This window comes from Anastrepha obliqua, chromosome 5, assembly GCF_027943255.1.
Source record: "Anastrepha obliqua isolate idAnaObli1 chromosome 5, idAnaObli1_1.0, whole genome shotgun sequence".
Classification (NCBI taxonomy): Eukaryota; Metazoa; Arthropoda; class Insecta; order Diptera; family Tephritidae; genus Anastrepha; species Anastrepha obliqua.
Genome location: NC_072896.1, coordinates 129075291 through 129098066, shown reverse-complemented (window position 1 = coordinate 129098066; position 22776 = coordinate 129075291). Strand labels below are relative to the sequence as shown.

Sequence of the window (22776 nt, the reverse complement as noted above, 5' to 3'; positions counted from 1 at the left end):
AAGCGAATTCATATAAGGTGGTTTCGGGAGAGCACTAACCATGATTCAATTATACAAGGTTAGGTAAGTAAGCAGCTTTCTCGCTCCCACTTGACAAATCGGCTCCCTTATTTGAAAACATGTTGCTTCTTTACAAATATTCCTACATTTTTTACGAAACAATTTTTAAATTGTAGTAAAAATTAAACTTTTGGTGCAAATTATGTTGTCGGCAACATCGTTTTCACTTTGACGCTTTGCCTTGTTATTATTCGTTGAAAATCATTTATCTACTTGTAAACGTTCAAGTAATTATAATAATAAAAGCTAATTATTTTGTAAATTAATGGCATTTTTCACTATTTAGGTCGATTATGTCTTACATATGGTGGTAGTCGATTATTTGAAGTCGCCTTTCTGCTGCCGAAAACTACCGGTTGGTGAATTTTCATACACGTAAGTCCAGATCAGACATTTGTATAAATTCTTAGTAAACTTTTTCATTCATAGGTTTTTAGAACAGCGTTTTTGCAAATATAATAGTGACCACCTTACATACAATACATAAACTACAGTTAGTAAGTTCTGTTAGAATATTTGCTAATAAATTGGTTTTAAAAGTTTTTATTTGTAGGACTTCACAGACGAGCAAGCGCAGCGGAAGATGGTTGTTGAAGAGCTGGTTTTTAGAAACGACGGCAAGTATGCCCGTATTTCTACCATCGTCACATGTGGTGCTACGGACAATTTCATAGATGATATTGATCGTGCTGTGTATGATGGTGCAAATACCTAGTAAGTGTTTGACATGTGACGGTCATTATGTGAACTGGCTCCTCATGTTGATACCCTACCCGGTCTAGAACAATATGCTGTACGTAGATGCATGCGCAACACCTACACGAGCAAGTCTTCGCGCTTTACGTCTACATTTACATGTAAGTTGTGATATATTTATGAATTAACAATTTTTAAGATTTTTGGTTTACAGATTTTTGATTTTTGCCCGAATCATCGCAATTACTAAAAGTGGATTATATTATCAATATAGAAATTTTTCGATGTATTAGTTTTAGTCTATATGAATATATTTTACTAACTCTTACTAATATTAGGGACGCCAATTATATTAAAGTAGACAAATTTTAAACAATAAACTAATAAATTTGTAATTTTTTCAATTTTAACTCTTCTAACTCCAATATTTTTCTTATGTGGAGAAATGATCGACTGAACTTCTGCTTTCGCAATGTCTTTACGGTAACAAATGGACATACATATACTGTTATGCTCGAAATACGAAATTAAATTTTCTGTTTTATCTCATTCCTATCGTTAACATATCATGGCAGCCAAATCTATATCAAATTCAATGGTTTAATAAGTTACTCTCTCAATCCATATGAAGGATGCTAAAAGTCAGCATTTATTTCAGGAATAAAAGTTTGTAAAAACAGTTATGAAACGTACATTTACGTTAGTACGATGCTGAAATGATGAAATTTGCAACACGACGTAATGCAAAGGTTACTAAATATGGCTTTATATGCATAAGAGTGAAATAATTTTCCAAAATATTTTTGTTTACTAGCTGCATTTCCATTTTAATGTAATGAAAATACTCTTTTAGAGACTCCATTTTTTTACTTTTGTCTCGTTTCCCATCTAACTAATATTTGTTTTACAACTGCTAACTAACTTAAAACACATACATACATAAGTAACATCATATATTTCTGAGTGCTCTTGTGTTAGATAAACATCGAAAATATTCTAAGTAAATATTATATTCGCTTTAAAACAAAAACAACCATTTTTCTGTTGTTTTGTTTTAATGTAGAAGTAATAACCAATATACCAACGATTCATTAAATGAGAACTCTGACTTTGATAGCTTACACGAAAATGCCCTTGAATATATTGCCGGTTACATAATACGCAAATTAAAGTTGACCGATTGTTCATGCAATGAGCCAACATTTACTTCGGTTGACACTTTCTCTAAGGGTGGATTAGTTAAACCAAGCACCGAGTTCTTGGACAAAATTAAAATGTTGGAATCAGCGTTTAACCAGTTCAACGGCAGGGAGCTTTACGGTGGGATATCATTTTTACAAAAATTGTTCACATAAAGTGGAAACGCGAGTTTTCGCGATGATGTTAAACGATTTTTTTTAAATGCCGGATGCACTTTCGAATAAAGCATCTTAACCGCTGCAATAAACAAAAGAAGAGAACAATGAGCATTCGATAAGATAATTGTAAGTAAAGTAAGCAATGCTTTGGGCGTCTACTTTTGTTTCTGCGTATATATAAATTTATCTTTTTTTAACACAGATTTTATACTTGTAACTTTGCAGGTAATCTCGTTAAAAAATCAAATGTATGATTAGCGGACGTGACGAAATAAAAGTGGTTTTTCCTCGTTAAGAGTTTCCACTATTCTCAAGTTGTTTTATTTATTACTTCAGTGTAGATTTACAAGTGGAACACATAGATTCCAATCCGATGCACGGTCAAAATACATATATATATGACACAAATCCATGGGAATAGTTAAGTTAAAAATATAAATAATTAAGTACCACTTATAAAATAACATAAAATTATTCTATGGCTTCAACGACCTTTTTCAATTTTTTACTACATTTTCAGAAAGGGGATAAACTTATGCCCTTTTTTCCCTTGCTTCTAAATTGCATCAATGGATTAAGTAGCTCCGAAATCAGTTGTCAAACTTTACTTAACCTTGTATAATTGAATCATGAATAGGTATATTCACATTTACTAGCCCATTCACAATTTTCTTGGCTTCGTCACTGGCTATGATTTTTCGGAGATAGTAAATTCGGCATTTGACGTAACTCGCCAACGGCGACGTTTCGTTGTAGTTTGTGTAAGAATCGAAGTCAGAACCAATTATTTGCACGAAACGCGTTAATGGCAGTTGTTGGATACGCATTTATTTGATAGAAATCCAGCGTTTGGCGCGCATTTAATTTTGTTGGAAATTAAAATCAATATATTTTATGCCAGAATTCATATTATTCATGGTATATACTCCTAGATTAATGGTGTTTAGGTAGCTTTAAGCAGTTATTGTTACAAAAAAAGTAAAATAAATGAAACCAATTCGTAACAAAAAGCAAAATATTAATAGTTTTGAAGCATGTGATATTTTTCAAAAGGATTACTGAAAAGTTCTCACATTGATCAAAAGCACTACTTTCTTCTAAACTGTCGCGAGCGCTGACAAAATATGTGGCTGAGCTTTCCTTTTCTACCACGATATATTTGCTTATAATGTCTAAATGCGTGGACCGAATTTAAAAATTATAACACGCAAATGTAGTCACTATATCAGCCTTTTGATTTATATTACTTTTTATAAATTAAAATTAGGAATTATTAGCAATATTTAACGTTAAAAATGCACCTTTTTTTCCATAAGCTTGAAAAAATGCCCTATTACAGACGCTTATTTCACTTAAATACAAACACAGAAAATTAACGAATTCACTTATAAACACTCTTTATTAATTGAAGATTTGATTTAAAGCTATTTTCACTAAATAATACTACAAATTCTATTAGAATTTTATTATTACAAATGTTCTTCTAAACGTTTGTAATGCCGTGCAGAATAAATGTGCGGAGCGAACTGTCAAACGAACGATGAGAGAGAGAAGAACAAAGCGAAATGAGAAAAACCCAGTCAACCTAAAGGGAATAACTCTTATATTATTATTTTTATTATTTGTAGGGGCGCTTTTTTGCTTTCAAATATACATATATATTACAAAAACAATTATTTTTACAAATACTGAAAATTTGGAAAAAAATCGCGCGATTTTTAGTCCAAATTTTCGCCTGCGGCGCTTTTTTGCTTTCAAATATACATATATATTACAAAAACAAATATTTTTACAAATACTGAAAATTTGGAAAAAAAATCGCGCGATTTTTAGTCCAAATTTTCGCCTGCGGCGCTTTTTTGCTTTCAAATATACATATATATTACAAAAACAATTATTTTTACAAATACTGAAAATTTGGAATAAAAATCGCGCGATTTTTAGTCCAAATTTTCGCCTGCGGCGCTTTTTTGCTTTCAAATATACATATACTATATATTACAAAAACAAATATTTTTACAAATACTGAAAATTTGGAATAAAAATCGCGCGATTTTTAGTCCAAATTTTGACCTGTGGCGCTTTTTTGCTTTCAAATATACATATATATTACAAAAACAAATATTTTTACAAATACTGAAAATTTGGAAAAAAAATCGCGCGATTTTTAGTCCAAATTTTCGCCTGCGGCGCTTTTTTGCTTTCAAATATACATATATATTACAAAAACAAATATTTTTACAAATACTGAAAATTTGGAATAAAAATCGCCTAAATTTTCGCCATCGGCACTCATTACTTTTACGATAAAACAACATTTTCATAAGAGCTATGAATTATAAAACCTAAGTTAAATGCTTGCTGGGTTTTCGACTGCTGTATTCTCTTCTCTTCAACTGCATTTCAGTACAAACTGCAAATGTGGTCGGAAAAAACCTAATTTTTAAACTTCTCCTGGGGGTTCTATAGGGACCCTAGGAGGTTGGGACTTTCACAGTTATAATGGTACAACCTTGCTCTTTCTAATGGGCGTGGTGGGTGGTGCCACGCCCCCTCCCCCTCCGCCCCCCATTCAAATATATCGTGGTAGCAAAGGAAAGTTTTTCCAAATATGTTCTCTATTTTTGACATTATGGGGTTGTGTATCCCAAATAAGGTTCACTGCAATACGAATTACTCTCAAATAAACAAGAATGATTTGTTAAATATTATCTCCATTTTACTGACGTATCAGAATGTGAAGTGCGAATTTGGGGAAATAAATGCTTGACGTTCTGACACGTCAAATGTACCCAAACTGTTAAGAGTGAATTGTCTTTATAACTGTTGAGACGTCTATATTGCCCAAATGATTTTTTCTTTTTTGACAGCTAATAAGTATTTTCAATTGTCTTCAGAGAATTATCTTATATAAATCCTAGGTTAAGAGAGCATCTTTGGCTTTTGATCTTTTAAAAAGAGTAAACATTAACCCTCGATTTATAGGATGTCTTCGCAGTTCGTTAATCTTAAGTACGTTTACGTTTTTATACTATGCCGTTGTGGTATGTTATTACAGACAAAAAATACATCTACAATACTTGTTCAGCGTATCAGGAATTTGACAATTCGAAAAAATGTAAGGTAATTATTTTTCTCATACTGACAAAGTGTTCCAGACTCGAACTATTGTGAAAGAACACCTTGTAGATTCTAATGGTGCTTCACAAAGCAATGATTTGTTAATTCCGATAACGGTGCAGGCCGTATTCAGATCTGTCAGATGAAGGGTCAAAAATGTTCATTCAAAAGACGAAAGGGCGCGAGGACACATATAGTTTAAGACCGATTGTATTTATTTACTTCATTTTGTAAAAATTCATAAATCTTACTTTATAGGAACATAAAACGACAGCGACCACCAGTGGTACAATAACAGTCGAATTTTATTTTTGGCCCCCGCGCTTTCGAACAAAAAAAGTTTAATTTTTAATTTAATTAACGAAAGTACTTGGCGACGAAGTCTCTCTCTCGAAGGAAATTCACCTTGACGAAATCTAATTAGATCCACTAGAAGACCTTTCAAAACTTAATTGTATTAAAAAAATTTCTCTGCGCCTAGTGGTGGGAAGCACCTATCTTAAGGCTTTTTGAAAAGTTCTTAAAGTCTTCCACTAAATCAATAGAATTATAAAATACATTTATCGCACAGTATACCTTAAATATAGTTGCCCTCGAAAAGTTTTGTAAAAATTCATATGTACAACTCATTCAGTTTTCAATTTCGTCTGCACATATATTTTAAGCCATGATAAAAATATAGTAAGGTGGAACCGTTCCTTCAAATGGATACTGAATCCGTGCACTTTCCAAAAGAATAAATAAATAAAACGACTTGTAATTATAAGAGATGCGCAAACGGGTATACATTTTGTAATTTCTTCCAAATACCTTAAATGCGAAATAAATAGATGGAGATGTTTGCGGAATTAACAATGAGAACTTACCTCGTCGTTCATTTGAATGTTTCAAAAGGGCATTACGTTACGCAATGAGAAAGTCATGGCTGGTTCGAGTTGCAACATTAAGTCGCAATCTCGAACGAAAATTATTTTATATGTGGGGTGCTACTTAGGTGTTTGTTGTTCGTCTCATTTTTATGGAGTAACAAGCATAAAAAGGAGAGGAAAAGCAAATCAGCGCAATATTTGGTCGTATACACGAAGAGTAAATGACACACAACTCTGCGGCTCCACAGAGTTAACCGAACCGATTAAATTAAGACTAAGATGAAAATCGAAAAACATTTCTTTCCGAAGCTTTCTAACTATACCAAATATGTTTATGCTTTGGACATTTTTGATTTTTGCCCCTTAGAAGGTACTGTGAAATTTTTGAATAAGCTATCTGAGAGTTGAAAAAGCATCTTGATTGTCTTGACAGTTCTATTCGGTTTTTATACCTGCTGTTTCAGTATTAATTAAAAAACTTATCACGAAATTATGTTATTCTACGATATTAAGGGGATTGTCTCGTAGCATGTCTAAGCATTGTTCCTATAATATTATAGTTTTTCGGGCGCTTTATTTTTTATGTTTAATTGAAAAAAAAACCAACATAAAAATATTAACTAGCAAGGATTTCTAAAAGAAAAAGTTAAAAAAAAAAGAAATTAAATAAAAAATTAAAACAAGCATTGTTCCTATAATATTATAGTTTTTCGGGCGCTTTATTTTTTATGTTTAATTGAAAAAAAAACCAACATAAAAATATTAACTAGCAAGGATTTCTAAAAGAAAAAGTTAAAAAAAAAAGAAATTAAATAAAAAATTAAAACAAGAGCTTTAACTGAGTAATGCTTCTTTTTACGATTCTAAAAAAATTGGTTTGTTTTTAAAAGTATTGTCGGAATTAAGAGAATAGTAACCCAAGTGGATAATGTGTAAAATTTTGCTTTTTAACCCAAATCCGAATGCAATATAGGTCTGCATGTGTTATTTATTATTTTTCAAAATAAACCAGTATTATTCTTTGTTTTTTCCTGCCAAAGTTCAAAATAAAAGTGTAACGAAGAAGTACAAAACAATTGATATCCTTTTATTATTATTAACTCAAAAGTTAAATTAAAACATTGTTTTCTATGTTTTCACTCAACCGCGTCTTGCCAGTGCAAATGAAACTCGCGCTCGAATATATTTCGATCGTAAAGTTGAACCGCGCTAATACGGGCTGATATATCTAAACGTAATTCATTTACCGCCAGGTGGAAGTTTTCTCTTGCCACTCGCTGTTTATCCACAGGCAGGTGCAGCAGCGGTTTGCGAAACACACTCAAAATTTTTTTCAAATGATACTCCACACTAGCGCTACGACCTATGCAGATCCACAGATTTTCTGGATTACGGATGTTTCCTGGAAAACGTTTACGCAGGTCAAAAGGAGCTTGGCCAACAGTTAACAAGGCTTTGACTTCAGAAACAATGTTGTTATGAGCACGAGTATCGCTAAGACTGAGCGTTCGGTACTCATATTTGTCACAGAACGCCATTAAATCACCAACACAGCACCATGGCTGTGTAGCCAATTCGGTATGTTTGCTCATCCAATTGACATATTTGCCCTTGGGATTCATAGAAGGACTGGTACATCTTTGTAAACTTGTGTTAAAATCTTTACAAATTTCGTGATTTACAGAAGGCGTAAACACAACATCGAGGGACTCAGCTTCGTTAAGCGTCTGTGATTTAATCTGATCATCTATAGTCAGCTCAGGTGTATCATTTATGGTTACCCTTTTAGTAGTGACTTCCCTTTTAAGTTCCTCTTCTTTTTGCTCACGCACTTGTTTTAAAAAGCGACGCACTCTCCTAGACATTGGATTAAATATTGTATTTGGATAGTGCCGCTCAATCAAATTCCTTTTGTAACGTTTATTTTACTATATTAGTTTTTGCAATTATGATTTTTTTACATATTTTATTATATGTATGTAATAGTAAATACCATTTCAGTGATGAAATGTATCGAATTAAAATTTTCACTTTTTATGCAATCACCTCAACAACAGTCTGTGGTCGATTTTGCTGTAGCTATACTCCGCGACCACAACTTTATATCGGTTTTGCCGTGATTCCTCTTACTTTGTCCTGTCGATTTTATCAGTTTTGGTTCTGTATTTAATCGATCACATTAACACAACTGCACAATGATGTACGTACGTACGATGTATGTATGTATGTACTTATGTATTGCGAACCGAGGTATTTAGTGGTTTAGGAGTAATCTGTGTAAATTTTGTTTATGTAAATGTGCATACGTATGTGTATAAATTGGAAGTTGCAAATATTAGCGTATAGTTTTTTGGTCATTTACTGTATGGTAATTTCTTTAAGTGCCGCATTTGCACTAAACTGCGCGTCGGATGTCTGTTTTATATTTAGCTTTCTGAAAAACAATGTGGACAAATAAGTAGGAATAAAAATATCACTTGCCGGCAGATGCAAATACGTGTAGTGTAAATTAACGATTTACGTTTGCATTTTTTAAAATTCCATTTATTGTATACAATTTAAAATATATTTGTATTGTTTTTTGTATTTATGTATTAAAATAATGTAAAACTTTCAACTACGCATTCATAATAATGCATAATCATACGAAGTGTCGGACAAAACATATAAATCTAAGTATATATATAAAGTGAAATATAAATTTAAAAAATTAGCAAATAAAATTAAACTAACCCCCTTAAGACAAAGTTTAATAATACATTTTTTTTCATAATCGAATTCGATGTAAACATTTTTTTTACAAATTTTAAGCAAATAACAGTCGAAATTTATCATAGTAAGCGATAAAAAAAAACGTTTTTGGTTATGTAATGCGTAGTTTAAGCATTCTTAGTAAGCTTTTATTTGATGAACTCTGAATGAAGTGAAAAGTTGTGACGCATTCAATTTTTTAATATTTCCTTAAAAATCAAGTAAAAAAGTGAATATGGCTTTAAGAAACAACAACGCGACAGATGATAGTGTCAATAATAAGCAACCTTCAATATGTTTTGTCCGACACTGTAGTACACAAATCGCCAGTATTCTAACAATTTTCATTTTATTATATTAAAGTTTTAAAAGTAGGCAATATAAGAACAAAATAAGTTAGTGAAGCAAAAGTTCGGAACAAGCCACCTTCATACAGTAGAATAGTTAATTTGTTTTTTTTTCTTGCAATTTAGTGATTTTAATGCCAAGTGCCTTGTTTTTTGTTGTTGTTACGATTGTTGGATTACACTCCGATTGAAGTTTTGTTAAATTTTGTTTTTGTACTATTGCTATCACCTTCTATGGGTTCGTGATATTCCACAACGTTGTACGATGTAGAGAATACAGAAGATGGCGCTTTCCGAAAACTGCTACTTTATTTTTGGTGAATTTGACAATTGAATGACGTCAGTATATGCTCCATATTCTTGGCTTTCTTTCGCTTATTTCCCCCTTCCGTTTCTTTATTTTTTTTTATTAGCGTCACAGCACTTGGGAAGGCACAATCATTTCGTCCCCTTAGTATAACAATAGCCTATGTGCTCATAGGCTATTATTTTTTTATTGAATTTTTGGATTCTCCATCGTCGATTTTATATGTGGTCAAAATTTTGTCAAATTCTAGTTCCACAAAGTGGGTCAAAATGTCAGTCAAAAAATAATAAATATTTACAGACATAACGATATTTGGGTGAGAGCTACTTTCGACAAAAAGTTTGAAATTCATTTTCTCAAAACATCAAAAAATTTATAGGCTATTTTAATACTAAGGGGACGATTTATTCTATAATTATTGATAACTTTGCCTCTTATTACTTTTCATTGTGTTTTTTTTTTGTTTTTTGGGAGCAAAATGCAAGGCGAATCTATTAAAGGTGGTGTTGGTAAATCAGCTGAGTTGTTTTTTTTTTCTTTCGCCGTATCCATGTGGCTGTCAGCCCAGAATGAAACTAGGCGAGTTCATTATTTGTTTTCTTGTTTCTCAATACTTTGCTTTGACAATCAAACGTACACAACAGTGTCTAGTGCCATCACCTTTAATAGATTCGCCTTGGCAAAATGCGTCATTACTTCCTTCCTTTTCGTAACTATACTTTTCTGACACATTCCGTTGTCATAGTATATTCCTTTGAATGCCAAATAATAAATATAAGGTAACGAGATTCCATAGATGTTAATGTATTCACCAAGGCGCATTCATATAAAGCAACAACAGTAGAACAAAAACAACATTTTGTGCAACAGAATGTCACGGCAAAATAAATTTAAAAAAAAAGAGGTTGTCTGTAAAGTCTGACGATAGTTTAACGTGACAACGTCATAAGAAAATACTGATGTAAGGGTTGCAATTTTCAAAACAAAATTTTAATTTTATTTGTTTGATAGATATTTTGTATGGATATAGAGGAGGAGGTAAATGGAATTGCAATGGAATAGGTCAAGTTACATTTACGCAAACGTGAAAAATGACGAAACATTTATCAAATTCATGAAAGATATGTTCAATTTCGATTGTGCATCAGACGTTAATAAGTCAACAACACTAAGAGGCACCATCATCGATTTGCCTTTTTCAAGACACTTTACACTCGAAACACTCCCTTTCATTTCCTACTTTTTCTATCATCGTCCTATTCTCAACAGAGAAATGGTTCATTACCATGCACACAGGAAGAAGGCATATGCAAATACAAGTATGTGAATTTATATACAAATGCGCATATACATACATATATATGCTCACTCAAGTAGGACAAAGCCAGATGTCGAACGTTGCCGAACGCGGGGGCCGATTGTGCTCTTTGTCGTTCGTTCCGCGCTCTCGCTTGCAGTTCAAGCACATTAGCTTACATTTGCTTGCGTATGCATCTTTACATATAGATTTGTTCTTTTTGAAAATTGCGCGATATTGTATATGTATATGCATGTTTATATACATATATTAGTATACAACATATCTTATAAGGTATGTGGTAAATATTACCATACATTTTTTCCTTCATATATAATAAAAAAATTAATAATAATAACATTAAAACAACAGGTATTATTAACAAACTTGGTTTTATTTTAAATTCTTCAAGTAAATCAAATTAATAATAATCAATAAGAAGGCATATGCAAATACAAGTACGTGAATTTATATATGTACATATGCGCATATACATACATATATACGCTCACTTAAGTAGGAGAGAGCAAGATGTCGAACGTTGCCGTTCGTTTGCTTTGTTTGCTTTCTCGTTCGTTCCGCGCTTTCGCTTGCAGTTTATTCAAGGTAACGACAATGAGCAAGTTAACGACACATTTTTTCGTGCGTGCAGCCGACTAAATCGAATTATAAGACGTTATCACGTCAAAAACAGCGAACTAAGCGAACAAATCAGCTGCTTTACTGATATCCTTGATATTTACTATCGAATTAATATTTTTATTTTGCCATATGAACTATGTACTAAACACAATTCTTGAGCTATTATGGTTCTGTTGCCCCAACATTCGGTTCTATGGCCAAGGACTGTCGCTTTAACAGCATTCCCTAAAAATGTATGGGGGTTGTTTTATGATGTTACAAGAACAGCCGTGACAGTTTTTAAGACACACCAAAGTCAAAATATCGGTTTGATGGGATTTATAAAGAAAATTTAATAAACATACACTTTTCATCAGAAAATATTTTAATCTCTGTCTTATTTCCTAATTAGAAACATTCATACATCCATGCAGCACTTTTTTATACCAACTTCTAACTATGCCAAGGTCATTACCAGTTGGATGCTTACTGCTCTATATGATATTGCTTAAGGCATGCCATTCCATGCGAATTCCTTGAATATTCATATGAAAATAATTTAAGTATATTTTTTGAATGTAAGCTGTTTAGTGTTAAATATATATGTAAATACTTATTTGCTACGAATAATGCATGAATTCAAGTCACTTTTACGGTCGGGTCTACAGTATCGGATTTATGTCTAGACAGCAACATTCTCCAAAATCATATGGGCTTTTACAAAAATCACAAGCCCTTTTGCAATGTAACTGTGAAGATATTTTTATGTATAATATGGCACCATTTGTGTACATACACATAATGTTGTGCAATGCTATTTGGAAAATGTTATTTCGTTTACATGAGCCACGAATCGGTTTTTGTGATACAAGTCATACTAATAAAATAATCGCTGTGCTTTATTTGTGTATTGGAGTTCCTTTCATTCTACTCCAATGCCATATACATACGTACATACATACATATATATGTATATCTTAAGTACATAAATTTCTTTATTCCTTTTATTAAAAAAAGTATGTTTTATGCGCCTGAAGTTGTTGGATATTCCTTGGGTTTAATATTATATACAATACATTCCTTAATATGTACATATATACTTATGTAAATATATTTGGTTGTTATGGAATATTAGTTATTCAATACAAATGCATATAATACTTATCAGGTTACTCGAATCGTATTGAAGACCATAAATGGGCACTTTGCACTACCAGTAAACTTGCATAAAATAAATTAGTACTGATTATTGAAAAAGATTAAAGTAAATAACACTGTGCGACAGTGATTTTATACTTTTATGGAGACCTAGTACAACTTGTAGGTATAGTAAAATTAAGAAAAATGGTATAGGAAAAATTTCCAATACACCCCCAAAATCTCGTTTTATGGCCATAAAACCGTTTTTCAGTAGGTTGATGTGAAGAATCACTCCTAACTTCGCCAATTTCCATCCGATTTCGAATTTGTTTTTTTACTCCAATAATTATTATGTGTTTATAATCACACTTGTTATCATTTTCATGCTTCGATGCCTACATACCAAATTAGTACAAAAAAAAAATAAAATCTTAAAACTCACACAACTCTATTAATTTTAATTCAATTACAGTCAAATATAGCTCATACGACGCAAAATTAAATTTACTATAACAGTAGTCTACTAAAAAACACCCTCAATATCGGATAATATCGTAAAAATTATGTCAAAGTTGAAAAAATAGAGAAAAAATAAAAAAAATTCCAAATACTTCCGCCTACAGTCTCGTCAGTTGTCATTTCGGAAAAATTGTCAACACACTGTCAAAAAGGCTTGTTTTTGTTCTTTCGAACTAAAAAAACAAATTCGAAATCGGATGGAAATTGGCGAAGTTAGGAGTGATTCTTCACATCAACCTACTGAAAAACGGTTTTATGGCCATAAAACGAGATTTTCTCCTATACCATTTTCTTTAGTTTTTCTATAGCCACAAGTTGTGCTAGGTCTCCATAAAAGTATATTTAATTTTTTTTTTTTGTCACACAGTGTAATCAGTAAATTTTGACTTGTCACTGAAAAAATAGCAGTAGTCAGTAAAATTGTGCTGATAAATTTAAAAAATTAAGCGTATGTGTCACCATTTGTCCTAGGCTTCACAACCAACGACACAAATGTGCAATAATAAAAATACTTACTGCACTTTTTTTTTAGTGCATCGGATGACTTTTCTCTGTTCTTCCATACAGTTTATCTGGTTCGTATTGTATAAAGTTTGCGGTGATGATTTTGTAATACGTTCTTTTTAGATAAGCTAAGTTTTTAGGATTTATCTCCTCAGGCTAGAGTACATTGCGTTTTCAGCGCCAGTAGAAATTTTTAGTAATCAATAAAAATTTACTGGCGATGTAAATTATAATTGTTTTCGGTAATCAGTAAAATTTTAATATTACAATTTAATGCCCTTGATCATAGCGTAATGTTCTTGTATTTTGAAGGCGACTGTATGTAAGATATGCACATGTACATTTGTACATATAAAAACTTTCATAAACATAAACCAACTTTCGTAACTTTTAAATAAAGGTGGGTAGATTTAAAACTGTGTTATTTCCATTATTAACAAACTTAACGAAAAGTGGTGAAAATGTTGACAACATAATTGGAGTTGCACCGTTTTTATATTAAACCACAAAAGGGGGAAACGCTTTGTAAAATGCTGCACACAAATATTTAAACAATACAAGTCAAAGATAATGCTATATACACAAAAATATACAGATGCACTTTTAGAAAGCGGCACGAACGAGTCGGATATAAAAACCAGACAATAGAAGAATTTCCAGTAGTTTCATTTTTAAAGCGCATTCATTTTTAAGCGCAATAGGATGGTGGAATTTCGAAAATTATATTTCCCGCTGTATGTCGGAAATTCGGACTTTCTACTCCTGGTTCACCCTCTATGGTAATGGTTCGGGATTTACCACCCAATCGGCAGGCTATTGTAGCACTAACATCCACACGCAGATCACGTTGGCAAATACTAAAAGAATAGTACAAAATATTAACTTTAAAGTCCTCGGCATATTTGCACTGATACGTACTCGAAGTATTTTTTACAGATCACACCCACTACTTCGCCGATGCGGTCCTCTTTTAATTGTGAATTTTCACCTTGCAAGGCAAATACCAAGTCATTATTTGTTGGCGAATGAAATACTATAAGTTGGTCACGTCCAGGGCTTATGCTGATCGATGTTAACTGCAAATGAAAAACATATAAGTGTTTATCAATTGCATTTGTCTGGTTTTGCTTATATTTTCTGTGATTTATATTAGAATTTTAATAGAAATCACATTTTGTTTTGAAGAATCTCGCCTTAAAAATGGTTTAAGGACGAATAGCAATTAATAAATAAAATTAAAAGTGCAAGCCTAATGCGGGTTCCTCTGCAACCGGATGCTAGGCACCTGCCTTTTTATTTCTTAGCCATAGTAGATGGATATGCCCAAATCACCAGTTATCAAATTAGTTTCGCGAGTATGAGATTTATATTTATTACGGTTTAGAAATACAAACGACCGATGCTTTTTATCGCTCCATTTTATAATGATTTCTTTGTCTAATTTTATTGAGAGCATTCAATACTTCTATTGTGCAACAGAATATAGTACGTGGTGTGTTCAAAAAATAAGGTGAAGGTTTCAAATTTCGCGGGCTATATACGTACATTCGACTTTCTATTATTATTTTTTTATGTTGGTACACCCGTCTGTTTAGTTTGTTTGTGAGAGGCATATTTTCTGCTAAAAGGCAATTTCCACCTAAATGATACTCCAAAAATAGTTAAACGACTTTTCTATTATTAATAGCGTGCTATGAATACAACAAAAAAGGTAACATCGCGCGTTTTAAGGTTAATTGTTACCTATAAGTTTGTAAAACTTATAATTGTCATAATTTTTTTTTTTATGAATTTAGCAAAACCATTGCAAACAAATTTGCCGAAATCCTCTCAACAAAAGCATTAAATACAGGCGTGGACTTTTCCTCCCTTTTTTTTTGTATAGCGACCGACCCGGCCTAGTTACACACCTCTAAAGAATTTTGTTTATTTACTATATGTATGTACATATTCAGTGGATAGTGAATAAAAATTAGACAAAATTTAACTAACGTATTAAAAGTCATTAATACTATAAATAAATAAATACGCGTGTATGTTGAAATATTGACTTACGTCTTTGATAGATATAGAGCGATTCATGTTTTTAAATTTGTGTTTGGCTCCATCTAGTTTGTAGATAGCCGTATCCGTTACGATAAAAGCGCGATCAGCAGATTTATTATGCTTGTTGTATTTCTTTGCAAAAGAGGAAAAGAGAACCGCATTATATGCCTCGCTGTTCTTTAAATTCCTTGTGTTGATGCTATAAGCTTGATAGCCTGAATTTTCTTGCGAATTAGCTAAATAGTCACCAAGCCATTTACGTTGCTGCCCCCAATATGGCCGACGGCCCTTTATCGCAGTCGCAGCAATGATCTGCAAACGTAGTTGGGGCCACTCAGATCGTGGATATTTTCGGAGTATCATATAAGCTCGCCAATTGTTAAAAATACGTCGTAATTGAGGTTCTACTTGTCGTCCGGCAAATGGTGGTTTTGGCCATTGGATGCTTCTACCATAGTCCCTTGTATTCTTGACGTTACGGAATCGTTGAGCTAGGTCATGTACGTAAAAGCGTAATTTATACGTTTTATAAGCACACATTATGGCGAGCGCGGCCTTCATTTTCTTGTAATTACGCCGTGCTATCCAACCACGAACCTGCTTTTGTAACAATGTAACTATATGAGGAATCATTTCATTTCGCTGCCGCTCTAATGTGAACAATGTTTTAGGTGAGCGTATGAACACCTTTGTATGACCATATTTCACATCATTGGCGAATCCTTTTTCTTCAATTAGAACTCGCACGCCATCGCGATCGCTGCCTCCGCGAAAATTAGGCCATGTATACTGAGAAATCATTTTGTAACGTAATAAAAACTTATCGTATCGTTGACGGTGTACAAATCCAGCTCGACGGACTCGCACGTTCTCCAGCAGACCAAGATAGCGAACCTGATGCTGTACACGCTCATCGTCGAACACAGTTGCACTCTTTATATCGTTAGGTTTAATGCAGCGGACGTAAAATGGTTCCTTTTTTAAAAGCGTGTTCACCAAATCTACCATGGAGCGTTGGAAAAGCGTTCCAGCGGTAAGAGGACGTTTGGTAGTCTTCTTAATATCCTGGGCACCTTCGGGCCACATTTTACTCAAGTTGGCATTTTTAGAGTGATATAAAAGTCGCTTGAAATCCTGATACAAAGTGTCCTTATTCTTTTCAATGAATCCACTGATGTTGTAAATAACATCACCCGCGTAATGTGTGATTCGAAAATCCTCTCGATGTTTTAGTTCTTTATCCATTGGTTTCAATTGGCGACTGCTGTAATGCGGATGGGCACTAAGATTTTTATCCATAGCATCTAGTAGTGTTTCATCGTTGATTTTACCTACCGAGAGGCAAGCTTCATCCATAATAGCAATCAAACCCTTATGCGGTTGTTCGATTAGATCGCAGATAATCTGATTTAAACAAAATTACAAATATTAGTAAAAGTTAGCAGTTCGTACAATCACATCAGAGAAAAAGACAGCTATTATGTTAATTATAGGAAAGTGTGGCCTACATATAGGTATATGCAATTAAACTTCATATCTATATATTTTTCCTTGTTTCAGTTGTGTTCGTATGGTCCAAAAAAACCGGCAAGAAGGAGAAATTGGGAGAAAAAATAGAAGCTGATTGAATTTCTCACAAATAAGAAATTTGCCTTTGAGAATTTTTAAGTTGAAAACCACAATTCAGTATAGAAGTAGTATATACTAAAGCTCTAGTTATCAGGGTATTGAGCAGAGCTGGTATTTATTCGAGATTTTCGGGCTTCTGAAAAATTTGAGCAACTAAACAAAAATTGTCAAAATTATTTGTTAGCATTTCTTCGGCTATCCAGCATTTTAGCACTGTGTGTTAGTAATTTTTAACACTTAAAAAACTGGTGGCGAAAAGACAGAATAATCAAGACAAGCATCGCTCGAATTACTCAAAAAAAACTCTTTATACTCGAGTTAACGTTCGAATACCTTCGAGTAATTAGCATCGGAAAGGTGTGTGGTGTACATATTCTGACTATTTGACTAATTCGGTTCTAACAAACTGCATTGCATTGATAATATATTCATATATTCACATATAGGGGTTTCACATATTCGACTACATGTATGGGAAATGTTTATGTTTACTACAACAACCACAGACTGTCTACATATCTAATTCCATTATGTTAGATTGCCAAAATTATTATATGTATATGAAAAAAAATTTAAAACCTTCACGGAAATTTGCTGCTTTAATTTTGCGTGGCTACTAAAACGAATTAAGTGAAAAATATTGAATGTAACGTAAGTACCGATAGATAATTCATTTAATAACTAATAATTAATATGAATTTCTTTCGAAAATGGGTTGGGCGTAGCGTTGCACATTTCAGGAGCGAAGGCTTATTGTAAATCTTCGAAAAAAAATCGCACAAATGTATCGCTGAGTCACTTGGATAGTCCAAACATTTTGTTGTAAGTCCCTTAAGCCCAAAAAATTCAAAAAACGGCATGTGGGCAAAAAGAAAACGATTGCACTATTGATAATTTTATTGGGACTCTGCTAAGAGGGATTTTTTAAGTCATCAAATCCTATTGCAGCTGAAATCAACAACGTCAGCGAAAACTGAGGGGTACAACACGAACCTGTCAGGCAGAATAGCTCGTAAGGATCCTCTGTTGAAACAAACACACTTAAGGGGTAACACCACTGTAGAAATTTCCAAAAATTGACTTTTTTTTATAAGCTTAAAAAATTCTTTAAACCTTTTAAAATACAGAACAAAAAGTTTTATACGTTACCGAAGTTTATTTCATAAATATTTTAATCTTTTAACCAAGCGTTAGTGACTGCTGCCTAACGACTTCTCCAAATTTCCAAACTTTAAGCGCGTTTTTCTCAAAACACGTTTTCTGAAATTGGCACGCAGTATAACTCAAACAATTTTTAATATTTTTAATCAGGTTTTTCACTACGTCTGTATAATAACCTTCTTAAGAGAAGAGCGTAGGGGATTTTCGATAGATTAATTTAAACGATTGTTATAATTATTTAAGTGCCGCTTTTTTCGTCCAAAATAGAGTTTTTTCCTTCAAATGCTTGCTAATTCCACAAAAATAAATATTTTTTAAATCCCCTACGTGTTTCTCTAGCTATTCTTATCTAGATTAAGAAAAAAAATGTTTCTTTGTTCAGATTAGAATTTGCACCCTCTGTGCTGCGTGCCGCGGAGCTCCTTCAAGAGAAACCACATTACACAAATGTCTCCAATGCCGCCATTTTGTAAAACTTTTCGATCAAACTTTGTAGTTTTGTATTTTAGTATATAAGTAATAACTTCCCAAATCAGAGTGATTGTTTTCCCTTTCCTTCTATACAAAAAAATTCTTTAAAAATCGTGTTTATTTTACGCGTGTACAGTGGTGTTACCCCTTAAGAAAGAGGAAAAGTATTGTTCACAAGCATAAGCCATGGTGTGGACTAGTGGGTATGAAAAAATGGTATAAAACAAAAATGAACAGTCAAGTACGGTGGCGGCAACATAAAGATTTGGGACTGCTCTCTTGGTATGGAGTAGGACCTATTCAATTCATAACCAGTAAAATAGACACTCTTATTTACAAGGACATACTTGACGAAGTAATTCTGCCATTTGCTGAAGAGAATATGTCACTTCGGTGGATTGGTATTCAAGATAAGGACCAAAACTCCACTCAATGTTTGCAAAATAATGTTAAAGTTATGCATTGGTCAGGCCAGTCACCCGACCTAAACCTCATCGAAAACTTTCCTCTCCCACACAAACCTGCCGCAGGATATTCAATTCTATGCCAAATCGAATACAAAAAGTCATTGACAATCACGGTGGACCCAGTGGTTATTGATTAAAATCCGATAATTTACACATCATTTTCAATAAAATCACTAAATTATTTTTATACAATATCTGTTTCTTTTTCGTACCTATTTCAACAGCCACATGAATATTTCATTTTTCTTTCTATTGTCACTAGTTTAAGTTTTAAAAGATCTTCCAATTATTTTTTATATACATATTTTATTAATCAATCTGCTATGCTATTGATAAATCAATTTGAAACAATTGAAGTCTGCTATATGTATCCTTAATGTCGATATCAAATCTGAAGTTAAAGGAAATCTCAATATAATGCAATTTACTTTACCTTGTTATTGAAATAGACGATATTGGTCCATTCAATTCCTTCTCGTTGATACTCTTCCTGCTCCTGTTTTAATACCAGCTCTAATAAATAAATAATAAACCGGAAATACTAAAATGCTGGCATGTTCTTTTGTTTCCAATACTTACCAATAAACAACTGTTGCAACTTTTCATTGCAATAATTTATACAAAATTGCTCAAAGCTATTGCTGTCAAAAATTTCAAATCCATAAATGTCTAAAACGCCAATCACTGAGTTGAAGCGCGCCTGAGTCTTCGAACCGCGAAACAAAATGGCACGATTTATGCGTTCTATGATCCAAGTAAATAGACGATCATAAATGGCTTTAGCCAAGGCATCCTTGCCATACTCAGCTTGGGTGTCATTATGTTCCTTTTGCATAACGGTTCCGCCAGCAGCAATAACTCGAGTTGTCAAAGAATTAGACAACTCGTTCTCTGTCACTTGCAATAACTTAGCTGCAGATTGTAAATGCGATTTGTTACTGATAACCAGATCATCTTCAATCGCTAAAAATAAAACAAAATTTAAGGAAAGGTTCGATTTTAAAGTGTTCTTTTTTTAATTTTTCACACCAGTGCATACATTGGAATTCAATGTTGCCCAAATGAAGAACAGCTGCAATAGTACGCCAAATAGTTTGCACTTCTTCAGTAGAGAATCCAAGCGTCTTGAAAGCATTATTTGTGCCTTTGTAGTCTGCTTTTTCAGAGAGTTCGTCGATACTGCCTTGATTCATATAATGGTATCTGGTGGGATCTTTGACGAGATCAAATTGCCGCAATTCATTATCGCTAGCACCTCGCAGAAGCTATAACGAAGTGAGAAAAGCTTTTGACTGTCAGGCCTATCGCGAAATTCATATGAAGCAATTTCAACGAGAAATTTCATTTATTTATTTACAGGTATTAAAAAAAATGTACCGGATTGTTTTAGGTTAGAGATAGTTTTTGTTGTTGTAGCAGAAATATTCCCCATACATATACAGGACACGCTGCTGAAGTGACAGCCCTTCGCTGGATATAAATCCGGGTCGTTCCGGTTACGTAGAACCGTGTGGGAACGCTTAGTTTTGCTGACTTCGACTAAATACATTCCATAAGTTAGAGTTACAAGAATATATTCTTTTAATTTCACTGGGAAAGTACTTCATATGAATTTCGGAACATCCATGTATTTGCAGTTTAGGTATCATGCAAATATGACTATTCTTCACTTCTTATTTGCAAGTTTCGAATAGGGAATGAACATTTTGTATCGACATAAACTCTAATTTGTTTTTTCTTACCTGGTAGAAACTGTGAAAATTTCTCTCACCCGCTTGTTGTTGCACAACACGTGATTTTTCCAACAAATAGTTAGTGATAATGCCGCCTACTGGATCCCCTTTATAGTCGAACTCAATGTCCATGTATTTTCCAAATCGACTTGAATTGTCATTCCGATTAGTTTTCGCATTTCCAAATGTTTCCAGGATTGAATTGCTTTGTATTAGCACGTTCTTCACCCTAAACATTTTTACTTTTCATATAGTCTGAATATTTATGTTTGCTTCAGTACCATAAAATTAATATACTTGCCTCTCGATCTCGTTCTGACCATGGATATTTGTAACGGCCGCAATATATTTCATAATAATTTTTGACGCTTCAGTTTTACCCGCACCGGACTCTCCCGATATCAAGATACAAGTGTCTTGATGTCTTTGTTTTAAAATTTTGTATGCTGCATCGGCTATAGCGAAAATGTGTGGCGGATTCTCAAACAGTTCCCGGCCTTTATATATCTTGATCGTATCGGGGCCGTAAATATTCATCTGGCGGTATGGATTAATAGATACACAGACTTCACCGATATATGTATAAATAGAACCAGCTTGAAATCTGTAACGGCAAAAAATTGGCTATTTAAGAATTATATAAAAATATTGTTGTACTAACTTTTGTTTTCATTTTGGAATTTAGTGAATATTATTTGATGGTTCATTCCAAGAGCATAGCTTAATAAGTTCAGCCTGAAGAACAAGGGAATCATCAAAGCGTTTAATAACAGAGTAAATATTTAAATCATCAGCGTGAATTGACTTAGCAGATTATATATAAGCTTCGATGATATTCATACATAAAAGTAATGGACACAAAATACTGTCACTGAAATAAGACAGAATGAAACCCAAATTGAGCATCCTTAGCAAGTAAACGGTGTTTTTTTTAGAGGTTAGGTTTTCAAGTTGGCACTACTTTTTTCGTAGATGGTCTTTTTGACAGCTGTCACTTGATTTATGCTCAGTTTGGTTTGCCATTTCATAACACCTGAACAACGTTTGCAAATCGTGCAAATTTATTACGAAAATAATGGTTCGGTTCGCGCGACGCACCGAAAAAAATTTTGTTCAGCGATGAAGCTCACTTTTGGTTGAATGGGTATGTCAATAAGCAAAATTGTCGCATTTGGAGTGAACATAATCCACAAGCCATTGCTGAGACGCCGTTACATCCTCAAAAAGTCACTGTTTGGTGTGCTCTATGGGCAGAGGGAATCATTGGTCCATATTTCTTTAAAAATGAAGCCGGCCATAATGTTACAGTCAATGGAGAGCGCTATAGAGCCATGATTAATGACTTTTTCGTGCCTGAATTGGACGATGTTGATGTGGACGACCTTTGGTTCCAACAAGACGGCGCTACATGCCATATAGCTAACGCAACAATCGATTTATTGAAGGAAACTTTTGGTGAGCGCATTATCTCGCGCCGTGGACCTGTGGCGTGGCCTCCAAGATCGTGCGATATAACACCGCTGGACTATTTCTTGTGGGGCTATGTGAAGTCGCTTGTCTACGCAGATAAGCCCGAGACGATTGACGTCTTGGAAGAGAATATTCGGCGCGTTATTGCTGACATACGGCCCCAATTGCTGCAAAAAGTGTTCGAAAATTGGGCCTCTCGGCTGGAATTTA

General features: G+C 33.4%; 2 protein-coding genes and 1 long non-coding RNA gene across 7 annotated transcripts in view; 1 reads left to right on the top strand and 2 right to left on the bottom strand.

Annotated features, from left to right (window-relative positions):
- Positions 1-225: 225 nt before the first annotated feature.
- LOC129247051 (uncharacterized) lies at positions 226-1113 on the top strand. The gene is made up of 5 exons (XR_008582533.1): positions 226-287; positions 347-435; positions 490-557; positions 614-917; positions 971-1113. It is a non-coding gene; the product is annotated as an uncharacterized LOC129247051 (long non-coding RNA).
- A 6056-nt stretch (positions 1114-7169) lies between these two features.
- LOC129247049 (uncharacterized) lies at positions 7170-8261 on the bottom strand. The gene has a single exon (XM_054885921.1). The coding sequence runs from the start codon at positions 7966-7968 to the stop codon at positions 7240-7242; it is 729 nt and encodes a 242-aa protein (XP_054741896.1). The 5' UTR covers positions 7969-8261; the 3' UTR covers positions 7170-7239.
- Positions 8262-11750: 3489 nt separating this feature from the next.
- Positions 11751-22776, bottom strand: part of LOC129247047 (unconventional myosin ID-like) — a 35502-nt gene continuing 24476 nt past the window's right edge. For 3 of the 5 annotated variants that reach the window (XM_054885914.1, XM_054885915.1, XM_054885917.1), the window contains exons 3-10: positions 21398-21700; positions 21106-21325; positions 20403-20628; positions 19943-20326; positions 19797-19876; positions 15645-17039; positions 14508-14665; positions 11751-14446 (exon numbers count right to left, since the gene is read on the bottom strand). In XM_054885914.1, coding sequence (XP_054741889.1) covers positions 14278-14446; positions 14508-14665; positions 15645-17039; positions 19797-19876; positions 19943-20326; positions 20403-20628; positions 21106-21325; positions 21398-21700 — 2935 coding nt within the window. In that variant the 3' untranslated portion in view covers positions 11751-14277. Of the gene's footprint in view, positions 14447-14507; positions 14666-15644; positions 17040-19796; positions 19877-19942; positions 20327-20402; positions 20629-21105; positions 21326-21393; positions 21701-21757; positions 21819-22776 lie in introns of those variants that run through there. The other 2 variants (XM_054885918.1, XM_054885919.1) reach the window with 2 other exon arrangements.